This window comes from Rhea americana, unplaced genomic scaffold (genome assembly GCF_003343005.1).
Source record: "Rhea americana isolate MKP2758 unplaced genomic scaffold, rheAme1 scaffold_301, whole genome shotgun sequence".
Classification (NCBI taxonomy): Eukaryota; Metazoa; Chordata; class Aves; order Rheiformes; family Rheidae; genus Rhea; species Rhea americana.
The window spans coordinates 402,626-425,422 of record NW_028186426.1 but is presented as its reverse complement, the minus strand read 5'-3'; the positions used below and the strand labels follow the sequence as shown (position 1 = coordinate 425,422).

The 22,797-nt window shown below is 36.8% G+C and overlaps 1 protein-coding gene across 2 annotated transcripts in view; it reads left to right on the top strand.

Annotated features, from left to right (window-relative positions):
• The window catches only part of PITPNB (phosphatidylinositol transfer protein beta), a 39,066-nt gene that overhangs the window by 1,045 nt on the left and 15,224 nt on the right, over positions 1-22,797 (top strand). For both annotated transcript variants that reach the window (XM_085309720.1, XM_085309721.1), the window contains exons 2-6: positions 1,330-1,360; positions 2,207-2,352; positions 4,317-4,416; positions 6,294-6,368; positions 7,699-7,782. In XM_085309720.1, the coding sequence (XP_085165846.1) occupies positions 1,330-1,360; positions 2,207-2,352; positions 4,317-4,416; positions 6,294-6,368; positions 7,699-7,782 (436 nt within the window). The remainder of the gene's footprint in view (positions 1-1,329; positions 1,361-2,206; positions 2,353-4,316; positions 4,417-6,293; positions 6,369-7,698; positions 7,783-22,797) is intronic.

Here is a 22,797-nt window from a genome sequence, read left to right as displayed (position 1 = left end):
TATTATAATCAATTTTGGTTATCTTTTGCCTTTTCTGTATTTGGATCTAAACTCTACTTTTGACCTGAAACTTGCCATGATTTCATATTTGGGATGAGTGGTGTTTTTCTCAGATTCTTTCTGAAGATTTGAGATCATTTAAAATGAAATTATTTCATTGAGRCATAGGAGAGAAGTAGCATGTAAACTGTTAAAATATATTTATTTAAGACTAAACTTGAGGTGCTGGGGTGACAGTTTCTGAACAGTACAGCACGTTCTGCCTTGTGGGTCTGGGAAGGGGGGTGGACTCAGCTTTTTTGTAGTAGGCCTAAATAAAAACTTTTCAAACCCACCATTCCCAAAAATGCTGAGGGTAGTAAAAGTTGAATGAGTTAACTGTAACTTTTTTCCTCTTTAAATCAGTGGAGAAGCTAAATTTATCTATATATTCTCAGGAGCGTTCCATTGGATTGAATCTTAATGGTCACTTAGTTTGTTGGTGAAGAAGTTAACATCAACTAAAAGCAGTAGTTTGTTCCTCATAAAACTATATATATCATTATATAAATATGATTCTTGTATTGAAAAGGAAAATTCATTTAGAAGGCTTCATGTTGTTTTAAGGATATCTGTTCACAGTTGAATGCTCACTATAGTATTTTTTTTAAAGAGATTTTACAAAAATACTTTGCATTGCCTTTGTCTATTTTATCATGTAAGGTGAAACTAAACGTGTTGTCTCTACAGTATACTATTACTGTGAAATATTAACTTTTACATTTCCTGACATTGTTGTTAACTGTGAAGTTTATTGTATTGGAACTGAATTGTTTGCCTAAATGCACCTGATTCTGCCCCCTAGATGTGGAATGAGCTCTGGTGGTTCTTCTAAATGATTGGTAACTGTAGTAATTGCCAAAGTTAATTTGTAGGCTCTTAGGGGCTGTGCATTTGTCCTCCTTTTAAATTGTATGGACAGGCTATTTTGAGTTTTATATGTGAGGAAAAAAAAACTAAGGTCTCAAAGTTTTAAACAAGTTCAGTGCAATACAAAGTTATGGTAGAGCTGGGAATAATTTCTGGGTTTTCTGGCTCTTCTTCTGCAACTTCTAACATTATTAATCCCTCTTTCCTTTTTGTAAAATATCTGACATGGTATTTTACTTGATTTTGTTACTTTATATCCAGCTTTATTGTATAAAGTATTTGTACGAAGGAAAAATGGGTTAACTGATTTTAACGCTTCCTTCTTGAATGTCTTTATTACGGTTTGTATCTGTTACTGCAGAACAGATGAAACCCGACTCTTTGTTTCATTTTACTGATTTTGCTCTTTTCCTTTTTCAGCCGAGTGGTTTTACCTTGCTCAGTGCAAGAGGTACGTCCTTATCCTACCTGTTCTTGTTTTGGGGGTTTAGGTGGGAAGATGTTAGTGTTTTGTTTAAATCTAACTAGCCTGGATCCAGATGTTTCCTGTACATCCAGCAATCTACTATATGTGTAAGTCACCAGTCAAGGAGAATGAACCTCTTACACGTCAGTGAACCTCAAAGGAAGCAAATGCCTACAGGCCAAGAATCTTTAGTCACTCTATAAGCTATGGAGCCACTCCGTAGCTTACAATAAAGAAAATTGTGATACTCTGCSTTACAGCAGGATTTTCCTGCTGGTCCAGGCACTGAGTGACTTCAAGATGGTAGGGACCATCTTCCAAGATCAGAAACCAACAATTTAAATAATACAGAAATTTGTTTAACTGAAATTCCTTTCCAGATGTCCAAATACATTTCTGAGGGAAAATGTTATACCTTCTTTCTTCTATATCTTCTGCATTTTATTGGTTCTGTGGAATTAGTATCTAGTTGATTAAAAGTATGAACTTGGGAGGCTCAGWGCTGGAAATAAAACTAATCATTTCAAAATCTTACATGTAAACTAAAGTTTATATTTATTTTATCAAATTAAGGACAACGTACATACTTTGTTTGTGGAATGAGGAAAGAAAGAGTAACATGTTTGGTGCGCTATACCAAAGAGCTATGTTAATATGAAACAAGTGGTGTACAGATCTGATTCTGATGAACCACAGATAAATTTTGCCACGTTTTGAAAATTTGTCACTCTTCATATAATGTTATTTTTGATTTACTAAATGTAAATTCTGTGCACATTGAATGTTTTGTCTAATTTTAATACTGAAATTTTGCCTCTCTTAACCTTTCAGTATCAAGTCGGGCAACTTTATTCTGTGGCTGAAGCTAGTAAAAATGAAACAGGAGGTGGTGAAGGAATTCAAGTCTTAAAAAATGAGCCTTATGAAAAGGATGGYGAAAAGGGACAATATACCCACAAAATCTATCATTTGAAGAGGTGAGAAAAGTATTGATCCATATTATGTTCAGTTGGTTTTGATGGGGAACTGTTTAACAATGAGGGGAGAATCTGTCAACTTCTGCAATTCTGAGGTACTTACTTACTTGTCTTTTTTTTTCTGCCACTCTAACTTGGTGAATTGTGTGTGAACACTCTGGTGAGTGGGAAAACGTGAAATACAGTGGATTTTAAATATGTGGGATGAAGTAATATGTAACATGTAAAATGTCTATTCTGCAAATAGGCAGATACCTAAGTAGGAATAATCTGAATTATTAGCATGCAACCAAAATGGTAGGTAAGTAGCACAAATGCTTTGCAGGATAGTCTGAAGTATTGTAATGCTGATATAGAAGAGTGGATGAAAGGAGAATGGCTATTGCAATGTAAAGCAAGAATGTCTTTGTTTAATTTGATATATGAGTTCTTATTGCTTGGATATTTTTTCGTAACCTTCTACAGAGCATCACACAAGTTCCTGCAATGTGGTGGAGTAATTCATTTAGTTAGAAAGAATGAGCAAGAGAAAGGATATTTTTAGGAGTTGTGTGTACTGCAACGCTGATAAAACCTGGATTATTTGAGGAGATGACAGAAATTGTATCTGAATCTCTAGAGTTTTGTGGTTGATGCTACTCCAGAGGGCTGCAGTATGGCAAAGGGAGGCATATTTTTTAGAATTTGTATCTGATGTCARGTTGTGAGGTTTAGTATTCAGAATGTTCATAATTGGAAAAAGGATCAAAAATAAGTTAGAGAATTGATTATATTTGTGCTGGGCTATTTTGGGGGAGGGGGAGAGGAGAAGAAAAGGCACAGATAGGACATGGGATATATTTTCCATACAGTGGCAGCATTCAAAAGCATCTGACTATTAAAATGTATCAGTAATGTGGATATTTCCCTTCACGTTTATGTTCTTCAGGGCTGTATTATATATGATTATTGTGTAAAAGTTATGGATGGTAAATTTTTGTRTGGCTTAGAGCATTGGACTTTCAGATGCTTGCAAGCTAGAAAGAAGCTAGAGGGTAAAAAAAAAAAGGGGGGGGGAATATGGAGAGAATGACCAATGACTTGTATGGAAGAGTTGAAAGAACTGTTTGCTTAGTCTAGAAAAAGAAGCCCTAGGTAAGTGGGGTCTGAGTTTCCTTTTACGTGAAAAGGCATGGATCAGTTAGCTTTTTTCCTTTGACTGCAAAAGAAGAAAGGGCAGGAACTTACTTGCCATATTTAGGGAAAAACAGGATAGAATGCTTACATAGATTAAACTCTACCTGTCCCTTATGAAGACCCATATATGAAGTTTGTTTGGACTCACCTACTTCAGAGCATCAGCCTCAAATATTCGCCTAGGTAGTAACAAATTTCTCTTGTATGGGATATTAACGCTTYATTGAGCATCCAGTTTTTGACAACTGTCAAGGACAGGCTGTTGGACTTGAGTGGGCAGTTATTATCAGAGATTACTATCAGTAACTCTGATGATGATGGTAAACTGAAGTTTTCCTCTGGAGGTATGGCTGAAGTGGTTGAATGGCCTTCCATCCAGGCTCCAGGCCAACTGAGTTACAGGCTTGCTCTACAGCYGACTTGTCGTTTTGCTAGAGGGTTTAGAGATGAGATCTCTTGGGCAGCACTGTCCATCAACACTCGTCTTCACTATACTTGAGAAAAGGAGGTGTAGATAGCACAGCTTCTGTTGTGATCATAAAGCTTCCAAAATTATTTCTAACTTGCTCTTAATTGTTTTGTGATTACCTCCCTAATTTTATCTTAATTACTTTGGGAACAGTAACAGTGTTGGAGTTTCTGCATATTTAATGGTAGATTACTTGTCCATCATATTTTTTCAAAAAAAACCTTGAGTAAAATGCCTTTCTTACTAGAATGAAAAAAATCATTGAGGATATTCTGTTGGCAAAAATTCAAAACATGTGAGTGATATTTGTTTTTCACAGTAAAGTTCCTGGGTTTGTAAGGATGATTGCTCCAGAAGGCTCCCTGGTGTTCCATGAGAAGGCTTGGAATGCATATCCATATTGTAGAACAAGTAAGCATGTCTTGCATCAGATATTATATTTTCACARTTACATTAAGAGGTAGTCTCAAATGGTTTAGGATGAAATTGTGTGCCATCAAGTGTTAAATATTTTTCAAATTGTAATGTTACTTTTGTGAGATCCGCTATCCTGAAAAGGACATCTGCTTCAGAAGAGCAACCTCAATGAACCAGTTTACTGGCTCCTATGTGGTCTTATTGTACAGTATCCCTAGCGTAAGACTAAAGAGTTGATTGTCTTTCTCCAAATACATAACAGAGCCAGTTTGAAAGGAATTTAATTCCTCATAGTCTGTTAGGATATTGTGAATGCTTTATTTCAATACATTTAATTGCATAAATTCTAAGAGTAGGGTCTACTTCTTTGGTTTGTCTTTGTTGATTGAAATATTGAAGTATAATGAACTTCTAAAGTTAAGGCTAGCAAATTGTATTTTGCTGAATTCTGCTGACTTGAGGCATGCAAATGCTATTAGACTAGTTTTCAGTGTTTCTTATCCTTTGAAGCAATCTTTATATATGAGACTTGTCAGAAACTATTATATCTAATAATATTTTGTGTTTCCTTTTTCAATTTCCTTGCATGTGTGATTCCATTCACCAGTTGTGACAGTGAGTATTTGAATTACTATGAGGTCTATTTTGGGTTTTTGAAAAATGTTCTGAATCTGTTAAAATTAACTCTTTGACTCTAGCAAGCTACCTCCAAGCTTTTACATATGCCTTACCAGAATTTCTGTCATGGAGCTCCCTGTTACTATGTTTTTCTGCTACTTGGCTGTAATTAGAAACAACTGTAATTTGTCAGAGAAATGGTTTCATTTGCTACATTTTCTTTTGTGTCTTCACTTACCAGTACAGCTGCAGAATGCCTGCCTTGGTGTGACATAATGCAAAAAAAAGCTGAATCAGATGTTTAGATGTTTTGACAGAATCTTGAATGTGGGAAGAGCAGTGAAGTAAAATCAGGCTCTCTGTGTTCTACTTCTGCAAAGTGAAATCTTCTCTGGGTTTAAAATGGGTTTTTCCAGAGTCTAGATGGGTTGTCATAGTTAGGATTTTTTTGAAGACACCTGACAAAGAGGTCATGAAGACTTTAACCTGTTTAAGGATACACATCAGTTTAATGTTAAATTGCTTTATCTGCTCGCTTTCAAACATGATTAGATAGCCATCAGTTGGACATAACATACGGAGCTACAAATCAGTTGGTGAACTATGATCAGCTGGTGAACTATGTTTAGTCTGACTCCTTATGATGACACTTGCACGCTGGTATATACTTTCTTACTTCTGAAGTTAGAAGTGTTCTGTGTTACTCTCTAGACTTACAGTTTAGAGGTAGTTGGACCTTTATGATTTTAACTGTGCTATACAATAACTTGTAATGTTCATTAGCTATCATTATTAGCTATCATATCTGCCTCTCAAAATATTAAAAAATTAAAAATTGTAAAGTCTCAATTACTTAAAAATTCCAGGAAAATATATCTTTATTAGTAACACAGAAAAGCCAAAACAACTAATCTGAAAACTTGAACATAGAGATAAAGAATTTCCRAGCTGAGGAAGAGGGATGTCAAATGAGAAAGTATTCTTATTTCTATTTGTACATATGCAGGTTAGAGTTGAGTTTCCTAAATATGGCTATGGTTTTAAGTTAGTTCTTAGTGCTGATATTTCAGATTTAGATAAAGGTTATCTCATGGTGCCCATTTTTTTGTGTGAAGGAAAGGGATTGCTTCTTTTTAGCCTTTAAATAGAATGTGTTGCTAGTCAAGGCTTACTAGTGACTTTGTTATATATAAATCATTATCTACAAGTTAAGCAGAAAGGAAGTAATCAGACTTCTGCTGTTTGATTTTAATTCCTACAGAATGAATACATGAAAGATGACTTCTTCATAAAAATTGAGACCTGGCATAAACCAGATTTGGGGACATCAGAAAATGTGAGTTCGAATTTAGATACCTGACATTAGTATGCATTATCAATGCATAGTCATCCAAATAAAGTACTCTATATCTGCTGTTCCAATGGCTGGTAATTATTGTAAAAAGTGAAAGCCCTACCCAGCGACTAACTTAAAACAAAAGGCATTTATCAGGTCCTTTTAAAGTGATCCAGCTATTTCTTCTAAAGAGATATAGGAACAAGAAAAAGATTTTTTTTGTTTGTTTTTTTTTTCTTTTTTTTTAATTTTGAAATCAGTGCAGATGCTTGATTCTCATCGGAATATTAAAACCAGTTTTCAGTAAGTGTAAAATTTTTATTTCATATTCTTTTACCTTAGGGATAATAGTGCTGCTTTTGCTAGCAAGTTTGAAAACAGCTTTGGCAAGGATTTTAGAGTGGGACAGAACTGCTGTTTGTCTTTGTACATTTCCTTAGAGTTATATATTTAACCTACTTCTGTAAATTTTCCAGGCTGGCGATACACTACTTTTTTGTCCCAAGAGGGTTGATTCAGTATATAAGTCTCCTTTCTTTCTTCAGGAGACTTTTTTTATTGGTAGTGACAAATGTATTTATGAATCATTCGCAAAGGTATGGTTGTTGGTATGTTATGAATCATTTACAAAGGTATGGTTGTCAGTGTGTTTTGAGTGCCTGGATTAACTGTTCTAACCCCAATGAAGGGATTTGCTATAGAAATTAGAAGCATTTCGTGGGCAGTTCTGTTTGCTTTTAACTGTAAATGTAGGTATGCCTAACAGGCTACAAGTATGAAGTTGATTACATCTGGGACCTTTATGTACCTTCATACCACATATCTTTTACCTGGTGCATATAAAGGCTGCATTTCAAAACAGTTCTCTGTCTAGGCAGCTTCAAAATGTGACAAGCCAATGATTCAAGGGATTTTCTAGATTTAGTCAAGTTATTGAAACCTGCCATATCTGTGCCTTGGAATTTGTGCAGGCTTATTTCTAATTCAAAAAGCTTGTCTAGGTACTGCAAGGGTAATGTTTCTAGTGTTTGATCTCACTGGCTGTGATGAATGTGACGTAAGAATACAGCTTAATCTTAAACGCAGGCTGCCTGAATGCAGAATAGTTTAAGGTTTAATGAATCTATGCTAGTTTAAAATTGGTTAGTGAGTGAATTAAACTGCAGCTCTAGAGTATATTCCCTTTTAGTGGGATGAAAGAAGAAAGGGGAGGTTTGGAGACCACAAACTATCTTTATGAAGTCCAGAAGAAAATCCATGGCATGGATACATACTGCATCCGCTGTGTTAAGATGATAATGTGAAGATCATTCCTCTTCCTCCTTTGCAGGTGCACAATTTGGATCCAAACACATGGAAGAGCGTTGAAGTTGTCCATATTGACATTGCGGATAGAACTCAAGTAGAACCAGGAGTAAGTGAATGTTCAGCTATTGGGATATATTTTTAACATGCAGCTAATGGTATTGATGCTTTCTGTTGATTGTGAATAAGCTAAAAAAGCAATGGATTTTATCCAACAGATAAATGAAAATTGTCATGAATAGAAGCATTCTTTACAAAGGCATTTACTAAATAGGGAACTTTTGAACTTTAATTTACTGAGTTTGACTTCAAGGGTGACTGACTTTTGGCGCAGGTCTACAATTAACTGTAGATAAAGTAATTGATTTAATCAAGCATTTGTGTGCTCATCTTGGTGTGTGAGACCAAGAGCAAGAACCTATCCCAGATGGTCCTTCAAGCACAGTATCTGCACCAAGCTATTCCTGTGCTTCTGCTGCTACTTCTTGGTAACAAATTATTTAAATTGTTCTATCTCTACCCATCCTTCACCCTAGAGTTAGGTCAGTCCCAGTAGAAACAATCAGGTTTTGCTATTGAAGTCTAAGAGAAGCTTTTATTATTATTATTATTATTGTTATTATTAAAATAAATAAATAAAAAGCTTTGCTCAGGAGGATAGTTTTCAATAGGTGATTTTTTTTTTCATTTCTTCTGGCATGCTGTAGACAAACCTATTTTTTCTTTAAAAAGTTTAGGATTACTTTTTCAGTTTTCTCTTTAGTGATTGTTTTAGCAAATAGAAGCATCCTGAATACACCCAGAAATCTGTCCCCAGGAGCCTGTGATCCATTCCTTGAGAATTTAATTTGCTATCTTCATATAAGAAGCAACAAACTAAGGAGAGGTTTTATCAGTAAAAGTACATGATTACTCAGTGAAGTTCTGTGTGGAGCATTGGTATGAATTCATAAGGCACACCTTTAAACACAAGTGCATGAAGGTCCCATATTAGCTTGCTTATACATGTGATGGAATTGGGCAGCTGGATAAGGAGAATGTGGCAATGTATGTGAGAGGAGTCCTTCTGAAAAGCTCTGTTCGGTCATGGGCATGCACGCTTTCAACTTACTGCCTTTTCAATTGTATCTTGCACTGAAAAATAGTGGTGCGTTGAAACTGTTTGCATCAAATTCTACTGATGTAAACATACAAAAGGATTACTAGTTCAGCTTTCTCTGCCATGTTAAGATTTTTGCTAACAGGACAACATTTAATAATTGTAATAATTCCCTTACTGTTCACATCTATTATCAATTTTTTGTTAACCAACTCATAGTGTGTATGACTGATTTGATTAAGAAGGTAGGATATGTTGATTTTAGATGGTGGTTTATGCAGCTTTAGAGGACAACTTCACTGCTTTTATGTGCTTGTCTGTGTCACTCACTTGGTAATACTGCTGCTGCTTTCTACACATCTTTATCCACTTCAGTTGTTGTCTGGTTTGTTTTAATCATAACAGCTGGACTGTTTTATGTGTAGTCATTTATTTGTGGAGAGTAGGAAAATGGTATGTCCTGATACCTATATTTATCAGTTTGTGTTTATATAATAATTTTGATTGTCTGATTTTTCATACGAGCACCTATTCTTCGTACTATGTAACTTTTATTTTCTGAAATTGAATGCCCTGCACTGTGGGAAGAGGGCTCCTTTGCAGAAAAGTAGAGAAAGAGGACAAAGGGTTCTCTTTCATAAATTTCCCTTTATATTACCCACATAAGTTTATAAGCTACAGTATTACTTAACTGATATGTAAGAGATGATCTGTGGATTTACATGTGTGAAAATAAATTGTTTGGAGAACGTCCATGTAAATCAAATTAAATATGTCTTGCCTATTTTAATGCAGTGAGGAATCGTTTTGCTGCCCCTTGTTCTTTCTGACATTCCATATGACCTTAGAGATGAACTGGCAGGTAAATGTATGTTGTGCATTCCCTTTTCCATGCCTGGAATTATGGCAGACAACTACAATGCTGTCATCTGTCAGAATGCTTGCTTGATCACAGTATGTGTCAACAAACAAAGAGTTGTGCTCATTGTTAATGCTTGTTGAGCTTAGGTATTTATTCTGTTTGAAGTATTCTTAGTGAACAGCACAGCTTATGCTGTATGTCCTCTTATACTATTAGATTACACGGCCTGCATGTGATATTGCCAGTTTGCTTTGTATTGAAGACTGACAGATGGTAGTATGCTAGAAGAACTKTCATTTTTGGCTCAGAACAAAGATCCATCTAGCCTAATATCCTGTTAGTGGCCAGTAGCAAATATTTGGGGAAAGGGGAAGGATGCAAAACTTAGGATGTGTAGAGTGTGAGAAGCTGGGAGATGCATATCTCTGCAAAGATCAGTCTGTCTTTAAAGGACTTCCTGAGCCAGCAGTTACATCTGGCCTGATGCATTCTTTAGCCACTTGCATGCCCAAGAGCACATCTAATCCAATTTTGAACCCATTTATACTTTTGGCCTTTCTGGCATCATGAATTCCCTACTGTGTTAGGTGGTATGGAGGAAAAGTACTTCCTTTTTGCCTGATAATTTAATTAGTTTTATGGAGGGTGGAAGGGAAACTATTTACACTTTGTGCACAATTTATCTTACAGATTTTGACTGTTTCCTTTTTCCTCCTCAACTTCCTCTTTATCTTGTCTTTCCAAGCTGAGAGTCCTTATCTGTCAGTCCTTCTTCATATGGAAGCCACTTCATATGTATGGAAGTCCTTGGTAGTATTTTCAGTATACTATCCTTTTTTTTTTTTTTTTAATCTTTTGTATAATGTTTGACCTATACAGAGTATAAGAAATATGAGTGCTGAATTGTTTAAACCAGTGTCTTAGTCACTGCTGATGTTTCCATGTTCCTCTTCTTTTCTAGTAACTCCCAACACCATTTACCTTTTTACCTGTAGCTGAGCATTGAGCAAATATTTTCAAATTGAAAGTCACAATAGATCCCATCACTGTATAGGAGTAGTTAGGGCTGATTTTCACCATATAATTCGAATAGTCTGTTTCACCTCCCAGGCGTAAAGTTTTGCAAAGTTTTTTTGACTCTTTGCTAAAAGGAGTGACTTTGTATTTAAGCTTTTTTGCTAACATAGATAACTTAGTTATTGCAGACTGACATCCTTTTCACTCCAATTTTGCCCCCATTCCTAGACAGTTAAGAACTTGTTGGACAACAGAAATTCTCTAGGACTCCACTTACAGTCTCTTCTGTTAGGAAAAAAAAGGCTAGAATCTGCAAATTTTCATCTCTTATTTTATACTGGTTATTAGTTCATGAGAGAGACTTTCAATATGTGCTAAGATAACTTAGCTTCTTTTTGAAGTTTAGGTAATGGACTTTGTTAGTTTTTGGTTTTGGAAGTTCAGATGTATCAGAGTAATAGAATTGTCCTGATCCACATGCTTGCATTTTGCCTTATAGTTCTGGAAAGAAAACTTCCTCTGTGAAAGCATTAGCTGTGTTCCATATACTCTTGTTTGCCCAGATATTATTTCCCTGCAGTTTCTTCTTTTATTCAGTTATATTAGAATGATCACTAGTTCACTCTGGGTAGTCTCTGAACTCACTTACATTATTTGTCCAATTTCTTTCAATGTTATAATGATTTTTTTTTTGGCAATTATCATTGTAAGTGACTGAGAAGGGTTGGTGTGCTGACTTTTTAGGTGCAGTGGGAAAAGGAATCCTCAGCACTGTCAAAGGAAAGGGTGGGGGTTTTTTCTGTGTGTGTGTGTGTGTTTGTGTGTGTGTGTGTATATATATATGTATATATTTATATATATATGTATATGTATACACACACATTTATTCTATCGGTCATTGCTTTGCCTGGAAAAGTAACAAAGTAACCCTGGCACGCTGTCTTGCATAACAATGTTACTGAAAGAATGGAACTACATTTAAAAGATTCAGCAATTTTGATTTAAAGAATTTCATATGTTCAAGATATATCTTTGTGTTCAGTGAAACTGAAAACAGAAAAACTTATTTACTGTGAGGGTGACAGAGCRCTGTTGCCCAGAAAGGTTGTGTAGTATCCTTCTCTGGATATACTTAAATTCTGCCTGGATGCGATCCTGTGCAACATGCTGTAGGTGACCSTGCTTGAGCAGGGGGGGGTTGGACGAGATGATCTCGAGAGGTCCCTTCCAACCTCAACCATTCTGTGATTGTGTGTGTGAGTGAACCTTGGCCAAGCCATTGTAGTGTGGCAGTCACATTAGCTTCAGAATTATAATCAGCGTAAATATAAAAATAGTAAATTTATTGAAGATGCTAATGGCATGCATATGCCAACTTAAGCTTGTTTAAAACGTATAGAAATAATTTGGTCAATGTCTGACTTTCTTTTAATTCTGGTCTCTCTTAATCATCTCCAGCATACAATCTAAGTAGCTTAATGTGATCTGTATATAACAGTCACTTCCCAGGAGAGGAAGAATTCTTAAAGAGTAAGCAAAAGTGAATGCTCAATTAACATCACAAGAGGCTACATTTTTGGAAGCAATTTGAAAGAAAATAAACATAATGAAAACAAAGAAATTGAAATCAGGTTTGTAGCTATTTCTGTGCAATGAGGAGATGTCTCATTTGAGACTATATTGGGACTCAAGATATGATATGCATCTAAAAAGTCCATTTTACCAGCCCAGGAGCTTAGCATTATCTAGCATTTTACTGGTAGCAGTCTTGGAACATTCTCTCGAGGTCATGAAGTAGACTGTATTAGCAAAAGGATCACATTATGCCTCTTAATTGCTTTAATAAAAATCAAGAATTTTTCAGTTTGAAGGAGAGAGAGAGAAAGCCATATTGCGTTAAACTGAATTTTTGTCAGACTTCAGTTCTGTGAAGCTGTTTCATTTTGGTGTCCAGATGAGGCAGGTGTGTGGATGCATGAGCCATTCGCTGGTGGATGATGACTAGATGATTTTGGATCATGTGATTGTATCTTTATTATGAAGTTTTGAGTCTTGTTAAACTCCACTATCAAACTACCTGAAGTGTTTAGAGTCTAGAACACAAATGACCGTCTATTGAAGAATGCTACAGTGTTTATGGGTCTGAAATGTTTATTCTCTTCATTTAGCTGCTACTGAGGAAAGACTAGACTTCTAAAACCCATGTGATCCCTGGGATTGCGGATTCTGTAATATCTTTGACTTGTTTAAAAATACGTTAGTGATCAGTATCCATGTATCTAAGTGACAACGTTGTCTTATGTTCAGAGCACCTCCTGAAAGTCACTGCATGGATGTATCCCTGGTCGCCAGTGTTCTCTCATGTGCAAGTATCCAGAGATTGGGGAGGGGCAAAAAAAATCCAGCAAGGCTTGTCTGAATCACTGAATTTGAACAGATGAACCATTCAACCTTCAGCAGTACTATCTTGGAATAAAGATGCACAGGATTAAATGCTTGTTCAGGTGATCATTAGATAGCCCTTTTACTTTCTCCCAAACTTCAGCTGCTAACAGAACAGGATTTTTTCATATTGGGGATGTTATTTACAGGTTTGGAAAAATGGAAAAAYTTGTCTGCTTTTTGAACTTTGCTTAAGTCCTTCTGTAGGGCCCAGTGATTTTAAGTACACATCTTAAACTGCACAACCCATGGAACAACCTAGGTATATATTAATTGTTCTTATTTCTATCTTTCTACTGTTTTCTCCCTTTTTTTCTTTTTTCTGTCCCCTTACTAAGGCTTTTTTCATGCTGCCCTGGGTACTTAAAACTTTTCTTCTCAACTACCTTATAAAAGAGTCTCTTCTGTGGAGACTTTAAYGTTTACTACAAAGCAAAATACTGCAGTTTTTCTTCTATACTAATTTAACAAGACTGATTTTATTTTTCATTTGAACTTAAGCATTCTTTCAAAGGTGAGATCGGGTGATAATTCACATGGTAGTTATAATGCTCTTGAGGAATTGATCATAAGATGCTCATTATTAAGAGGAAGATGCCATTTAGTTAAACCTACCAAAATATGTGAATTCTCTTGCATATCAAGAATTGGAAAGTAGGGCTGGTGATTGTTTCAGTTATGAGATGCAGGAATCTTGCACTGAGCTGGGAATATGACATACTTTGATCAACCTGATTTTGAACTTTTACCATGCTGTGGACAATGGGTATTTACAGAGCTTTGGGTCATACAAGTGAAAACTACTAGTATGTGGGTTTTTTTCTCAATCAGTGTTACATGTAGTATCTGCTAAACACCACTGATACGTGTGTTCTGCTGTTTAAAGATTTAATGCAGTACTGAATTGGGAAGCTAGAAATTGTCTGCCTGCCCAGTCTGTCCTATACTACTCGAAGTTTTTGTCATGACCCTACAGATAAGACACCAGACCTGTATTATTTCTTGTGTTGGTTAAGTTTTCTTGAAATCATTGTCATGTATATATACTTTCAAGTTTTATAGTACCTGGGAGAATGAACAATGAGCTATCAGCAAGACTATTATTACTTTTAGGAGGTCTTGTAGATAAGAAGAGGTGGTATCACCTCTGTAATGTTGTTATTCCCACTACGTTGATGTGTCCTGCTAACTTTTGTGGCTGGTGCTACCTTTTAGCCTGTGTTGGAGGGCTGCAATAGCTTTCTTGCTCAGCAAAGAATTATAAAAAGAAAAAAGCACATAGATTCAGGATTTGTTGTGATTATTGTTTTGTCTTACATGATTCACAATTTCTCTAGATAATTAGGTATTATAGCTTGCTGAAAAGCTAACTACATAAGTCTGTTGCATTCATGCATAGGATACTGAAATTTTGGGCAGAAAGTGCCTACACAGTATTTGTGTATTTATTTCTGTGAATTTTTTTGTTCGACTCCTCCATATTGTTACCTTGCTGCAAAATAAAGTATTGCTTGTCTAGCTTCCAGGGGGCCTTCAGATCTTTTTAGCTGTACTATTTGTTCCAACAGTTGACCGCTTTTCTTCCTAAGAAGGGCTTGTTGTTGTCAGGAGTTACAGTCTTGCTGCATAGATATTTTCCTTAAACTCTGCAAAGAACTGTTGTTTATTTGTGCTCTGGCTTTAGTCCAGTCTCCTTCCTTGCATGCTGGTGGAGTTTATGTATTTAGAGGAGTTCCTACAATAGTCTCTTGTCCATCTAGCCTTTAATCTAGGCTTTTCTTTTTCTCTCCCTTCCGTCCTTAACAAAACTTGGCTTACGTGAGTTTTGAAGTGTCTTGGTTCAAAGCTTCTGTAAATGGTCACTAGCATAGAGAATTTTATTATGACTTGTGTTTTCTTTGAATTTTTGTTTTCACTGCAACATTTTACTTGTAGATAATATGTATTTCCAGTATTTCCAACTGGGCTTGCCTAAAGAGCACAATTGCTTTTTACCTATGTTCCTGTGTGTAATGAGAGGAAGGATGGCAGATAATGTTAGGTCTTGTGGACTGGTGTGCTCTTATGGTGTTTAGTCAAATAGAATYATAGAATGGTAAGGTTGGAAGGGACCTCTGGAGGTCATCTAGTCCAACCYTCATTATAGCCCATACGGGGACTGAACCCATGACCTTGGCATTAGCAGCACCACGCTCTAACCAACTGAGCTAAACCTGCCCTGCAAAACAATGATATCAAAGTTGCACATATAAGTGAATTTAAATGCCAAAATTCCAAAGCAAAGAATGCGTGTGTCAGCTGAGTTACTCTTTAGTTATCTGAGCACTGTGTGTTTTAAAATTTGCATCCAGGACTGTGTTTCTATAAGCTTGTATGGTATACACCATAATATGCATGTATGAAGTTCCACAGCTTTTTTTTTTAAGTGAGTGAATGCAATTTTTAATTTTGACTTTTTGGAATATTTTGGGTGAACATCCTGTTACCTGGAGCCAGTGATGCTTATTGGTATCCTTGTTTTGTTTTTTAATCCTTTCAGGAAAGAGATTGCAATATAAATATAGAATTGTCAAGTATGTATCACTTTAATCATTTGGCAAGACCATTTATACTTATGCTGTGTGCTTTATACTGAATGTAGAAGCTGTCTTTCTGTAGAATTAAAGCCTTTTTTTCCCAAAGTTTAACTTCCTTTAAACAAGCATGCTGACTTCCTAAAAGTCGTTTTTTTCCCCCTATTAATGTTTTACTTTGATTTTACACTTTAGTGTTTACAAAGGAAATTAGATCAGGTAAACTTCAATATTTACAGCCATGTTTGGAACCATTTTATTGCAGACCTTTGACAGTGCCTTGTGGCAACTTGTAGGGAGTGCCCACTAGTGGGTTGAAGTGTTCCACCTGTGYGTGATTAACTGCAGGCATCATGCTGGGATAATGAGGTATGTGTTAGTGCTGGGTAGCCTTCCTGGAAGAGGTTGATTTTTCCCGTCTGTCCTGGATGCTACAGGACTGTAAAGAGTGGTGCCTGTTACTGTGACTGAATGTTTAGAGTGAAGGGGTTTTGGTCTTTTGAAGTGAATATTATAAGCTAGTACAAAGGGTGTAGTCCAGCTGTAAGTGATGTCACYTCATCAATATATGTGCACTTCATAATCTTAGTGGTTCATCCAGTCTCTTGTGGCTTTTTCTTACTGGCCTTGACACTTTCAGATTGGACCAAAATAGTGTGCTATTTAGCAGTGATCAACACTGGATGCTAAGGAAGGTGAACTTCTGTCTGCTTCCCAAGCAGAAGGGTAAAGGAATGAATAACCTTTTAGGCAACACTTACATTCAATGTTGTCCAGAAAGTATGACCAGACGCCTATACTTTTTTTTTAATATACAGCTTCACATGGTTTACTTAGCACTGTATTTGTTTAATCCTAAATGGTAGCTTGTTTATCATTCTGTAGCAAGTGCATTTCTTTGCAAAAACTTTTAATTGTTCTTCTACSACGGAGACATTTGTTAGGTGTACTTTGGTTCTTTGAAAAACAACTTACTGTTCTTGAGAGGAGTCAGTAATTTTTTTTTCTTTTTTGTGCTGAGACTGTGCTGAAAGCAATATGGTAGGTTGACCTAGAGCACTTCCTGACACAGCTTCAGCTGTTGATTGTGGGATTTTAAAAGAGTATGTTAACATGTGCTATACATGATGAAAATACAACTGAGTTCACAGGTACCTCTATAAAATTATAGATCATGGTTCTTGATGCTAAATAAAACATTTTAAAAGAACATGTCTTCACTCTAACCTTAGACTATCAGTTATACTTGAGGCATTTTATCATTTATTTAGTAGCTAGTGCTGTATAAAAAAACTCAGGCAAGTGTGCATTTCATTGTAAAAATATTTAGTGATAAAATGAATTATTTTATGAAGTTACTGAGGTTAATGCTATGGAAAAAATCTCTTGTTCAATGTCTATTTTCAACAAATAGCTTGTTACCATTCAGATCTATCAAACTAGTAATTAGTTATGCTTAAAAAATATTCACTGTCTCTGAAATACTGTATTATCTCTTTTTCTTTTGCCTTTCCACTAAGGACAGAGATGTTCTGCTTTCTATCTTTGTATGCTTTTGGTGCTTCCATTTCTTATTGCTGTCCAGGTAGTTTCATGGATCAGAAAATTGTTTAAAATTTAGTCTTTTGTACCTGTTTCCTAAAGTATAGCATCATCTATTTTTTCTGTTAAAGTTATGGGTTACAGATAATTTGAGACAGTCATAAAATGTTTCTCTTCAATCCCTACGCTGCAGTTTTGCATGCTACATCCGGTGATGAGCTGTGGTGTTTGATGCACTCTCTTCTCTGACAGTTATGTAGAGAATTCCCTGCAGAGAATACTGTTGTAAAGAAAGAATCCAAATTATGTCATGCTTCTTCTGAGGATGATCTGGTGTAGCTTTAGTAAGGAGTTATATTGCTGCAGCCTGTCTGTCCTTCGCAAGAAGTGTTAAGAGCTCTGTGACGCATTGCTGTCGTAGCACAGCTTTGGGGCATTGAGCCAAACACTGCCTTCTCATAAGAGCATTTGGTTTCCTTTAAGAAAAGATTTTCAAAAAAATCACTCTGTTATAAAAGATACATGTGCTACTAGGAAATCCAGGCTGCGCGTTCCTTGACCTGTAAGTTATAAACGGAGAGTGCATTAGACCTTGAGTTTATCTAGAAGTCAGGTGAWACCAAGTTACATGTATTCATCAAGCTAGGCCTCTAAAGAAGTCTTGGTGTYGTAGTGTGTTAGAATTTTGGTCTCTGAAAGAAGACCAGGACTGAAAAAAGGGGAAATGTTTTTGTTTGGAAGTCGTATCAGTATTTTTGAGTATCCTAACTGCTGTTTCATCACAAAAAGTCATGTGAGTTTACAGCTTTCTTTCAATTTTATTGAATGAGCCTTTTTCTTTTGTTGATTAAGTGGCACAGACATTCAGTTAAACACACAGGTCTGAATAAAACTGAAATTACATTCTGGTTTTGGTATGAGAGGAGCTTGGTGGAAGCTTGAGTGGAACTCCTGTTGCAACATGACCAGGGCATTCCCCACTGAATTTTAGTGSAAGCTTACAAAAGCAAAACCAGAAGTTTGTAGCATCAAACCTGACGACCAATACAGTTACCTGGAAAAGGGTAATGACTGGAGTTTTAATTATTTGGTTCAATAAATGTGGTAAAACTGCAATTCCAGTAAAGCACATTGTAACGTGCTGTGCTTATTGTTATTAGCTCATTTACGTACCATGGCCTTCTCTTCAGAATTGCCCTTGCAGTGCCTCTCCTTCGTGGGCACGCCTGTGCTTGGGCCCGCAGCTCCTGATACGCTTTCTTTGTGACCAAAGCAATGGCTAAAATGCTGCCTCTCTAGCCAGATGCCTGTGCCTGGGACAGCTGATGGGCTCCCACYGCAAGGTATCCCAGCCTCTCTGCGATGTACCCCGAAGAGCTGTCCCTCAAGATGTTGCCGCTGAGCTTGGGGCTAGCCAAGCTGAGGCGTGGTGCGCTCTGGTACCCTGAGCGCGTGAATGCCGGATGCTGGGTATTGTGTATAAAATTGGTAATATTCCAGTAGCTGCAGAAGTTAGAGGAGATCCCGTCTAGCCAGGGTGTTAGGGCCAAGGTTAGATGTCTRAAGCTATTATCTTATGGGATGGCTGCCTAAGTACTGATGTGCTGCCTGGAAATTGTTGCCATCCCAGGCTAATGTCATACTTTTCATTTCTGAAGAGCTTCCATCTGTGTGGAGACCTTTACCAATCATTCTGCATAGTCAGGTACTTYATGTTGAAACAGAGCAAAAAATAAGTCATGTTCTGCTTCAAAAAAAAAAGCAGCATTTTCACTGGTGTATACATGCATTAATTTTAATTCTTAATATTATTTCATCCTTAGCCTAAAAACTTAAATTTCAAAGGGAAACAGCTGCTCTTAATCAGGCTGGCTATAAACTTAGTGTGAGGTTTGTGAGCAGTGAAGGCTGTCTAGGCATGGCTGGTAGGCTGAGATGACTACTTGTTATTTCCATTGGATCTGGTTTAAAGTACTCTTTTGAATAATATTGCCACTTCTGCATTCTCTTTCTTGATTCTTATTGACCGCTGATAGACTTGGTAGCAGTCAGCTTGTAATTGTGTTGAAAATTGTTTAAAAAAAACTTTTTTGGATTACTGATAGTTTTATCTGGTTATAGTTTTCAGCTTATCCTTGCTCTAGTCCCCACATATACGAATTCCCTCTTTGTTTTTATAGATCTCCGTATTTTAGCCCTCTCAGTCATCCTTATCCAGGCTGAAGATTTTTGGGTCTGTCCTATTTGTTATCTGAGTGGAAGTGATTCCATATTTCCATTCTTGCTGTCCCCTATGTCTCTTCCAGGTGTGTTGTATCATTTTAGAAAAAGGGCATCAACAATTAATATAATATTCAAAATACAGGTGTACCAGAGAATTTTTATGTAGAATTTTCTGGTTTTTTCCATCCTAGTTTCCTAATAATCCCAGTATGTGATATGTGTTAGACTTGGTTTGATCTTGTCCTTTCCTTGATTTCAGACTTCTTAGTCTGTTGTGCTCTGCAGTGATCCATGGACGTGCAACATCAAACTCTTTAAAATGACTATGGACACTCAAATTAAGAAAGTCAAGGTCATGTCTAAATGCAGACAGAACCTGTTTTTATTTACAGAACTGACATTAAAATGYGAAAGAAAACTCTTCGTGTTTCATGGTTCTCCTTAGATGCATGACCACCTTAAAGAACTAGCAGTACTTATGYCAGGAATTAGTGTTCTAGAACAAAGTGTTTCTTGGAAAATTGTTTATCCCTTAGTATAATTTAATCCCATTTGCAATGTCATCCATTCTAGTGTTTAAATGGAATTGTTAAAAGGCAGTTATAATGATAAATTTAAAATGTGAAATGTATAAGTATTTATATAAAAACATGCTGCTGCAGTATTTTTGGATATTAATGCTCATTTTTAAAGGTGATTTACTTGTAAAGATTTTTTTTCTCCTTCCAAGGTTTGTAAAATTACATATCAAATTAAGACTTCAGAGTACCTGAGACCTGAGGATTCAAGTAGGCTGCAGCTATCTTCACCCGCAGTATTTGAAATAACTAATAAAATGGGAAATCTAAACTAGTGGCAAGCACTGTAAACTGTGTGCCAAAGGCTTCTCTCTCTTCACTGCCCCTTTAGCTTCCTAAAGGAGAGAGAATGCAAAGCTAGCCAGCTATCTCCTTCTGTGCTGTTGCTTACTTGCAAGCCTAACTGAGAGTTAGGGCTGTGTACTGTATGCTGAAGCCATCATACATGAAGGAATGTATTTGTTTATTTTAATGCCTATAAAAGGGATGTGCTTTATTCCAGTAAAATTATTAAAATTATAAATAAACAAGTTTTTAGTAAATTTCAAAAGGAAAATATTATTATTTGTCTTTTTGCAGTTATAACAACTCAATTCAAGATATAAATAAGTGGACTTGCATTTAAATGTTGCTGAGTTTCAAGGTTAATGTACAGTGCTCCTGGTGATTCCTCATATTGTTTCCAAGTGCTGGATAAAGTATTCTGTTAGCACCAGTGGGAACACCCTAGTTAAGTTTTCTCTCTATTATTTGGATTCTTGTTAAAAGCACATATTCTTTTTATAAACATATTTATATCATTTCAGCTTGGAGGGAGAAACGGAGGCAAATACTATTTTGTGGAAGTTTATAGAATATATATTGATTAGCAATATGATTGACTTTTGAATCACTTTGGTGTTTCTAGAAAATATTTGCTCAATTTTTAAAGTATATATTTCAATGCATAACATAAAAGTTTAGTCTGTTTATCTAAATATCTATTAATTATGTAATGGCTGAGAAAAATCTTAAACAGTTTTTTTTCAGTCTATTTTAATGCACAGTGTAGGTAGGTGTGTTGAAAGAACTGAGAGGAACAGGAGAAAACTGGGGTTTAGAAAGAATTGGGGAATAATAGGTGTGTTTCTGCAAGTAAATTCAGGTTCATCTGACAGGACGTCCTGTATTTTCCAGTTCCACGTAGCTTGCAAAAATACATTGTAAATGTCAAAATGTTTGTGAAAGCATTAATAAGTAAAAGATTAAATATTATTAGTCAGCTGTAATTTGAATAGTCTGACTCTGCAGATTTGGAATTTCAATCTAGAAGTAGCCTTTGTTTCTTCATGGTAATGGTAGAATCTAGATTTGAAAACTGTCATGTGTTAAACACTATCTTTTATTCTTATGCCAGTTTAAAGACTATATTATTGTAACAGCTCCTGAATTGTATATAATGTAGTACCAACGAATAAAGTGACATGAGTTGCACACAAAAGATACAGAAATGGAACTGTTCTGGAGAGGCTGAGGAAGGTTAACAGATTCTTTTATATGGCTTGTTGTACTCAACTTTGTTTGTGATTTTCCTGGTGAATAATCATGGTGAAAAAAAATTCAGATGTGAAGTTCAGCTTCCCCATATCAATATAAGAATAATAGGGAAGCCAGTGAAGTTTGCTGATGATACCAAGCTGGGARGAGTGGCTGACACACCTGAGGGCTGTGCTGCCATTCAGAGAGACCTGGACAGGCTGGAGAGTTGGGCAGAGAGGAACCTCATGAGGTTCAAGAAAGGCAATTGTAGGGGTCCTGCACCTAGGGAGGAATAACCCTAGGCACCAGTACAAGCTGGGGGCTGACCTTCTGGAGAGCAGCTCTGCAGAGAAGGCCCTGGGAGTGCTGGTGGATGACAAGTTGACCATGAGCCAGCAATGTGCCCTTGTGGCCAGGAAGGTCAACGGTATCCTGGGGTGCATTAGGAAGACTGTTGCCAGCAGGTCAAGGGAGGTGACCCTGCCCCTCTGCTCAGSCCTGGTGAGGCCTCATCTCGAGTACTGTGTCCAGTTCTGGGCTCCGCAGTACAAGAGAGACACAGAGCTACTGGAGAGAGTCCAGCATAGGGCTRCGAAGATGATCAGAGGGCTGGAGCATCTGCCCTATGAGGAACGGCTGCGAGAGCTGGGCCTCTTCAGCCTGGGGAAGAGAAGACTGAGGGGGGGGATCTGATCAGTGTGTGTAAGTACCTGAAGGGAGGGTGTCAAGGGGACGGGGACAAACTCTTTTCAGTTGTCCCGTGTGACAGGACAAGAGGCAATGGGCAGAAGCTGAAGCACAGGAAGTTCCKCCTGAAYGTGAGGGGGAATTTCTTCCCTGKGAGAGTGACAGAGCCCCGGACCAGGTTGCCCAGAGAGGTTGTGGAGTCTYCTTCTGTGGAGATATTCAAGGCCCACCTGGATGCAASCCTGTCTACCATGCTCTAGGTGACCCTGCTGAGCAGGGAGGTTGGACTAGATGATCTCCAGAAGTCCCTTCCAACCTTACTGATTCTATGATTCTATGAAATGGAAAAAGAAATCATTTGAAAGAATGGGAGAGAGGAATGCTCTTGCACAGTTCATAATCCRTTAGACACTAATTACTACAGAGTGCAGTTAAGGCCACGAATGAAGGTYAAGAGAGAAATACCTAGTTATAGCAACCTCCATGGCCAAAGAGGTGCATCCTTTCTGCATAAAAACAATGTTGAAGACGAAAATGTTTACTGCCTGGGTTAAAAGCTCTGTCAGTGAGTTAATTATATCCT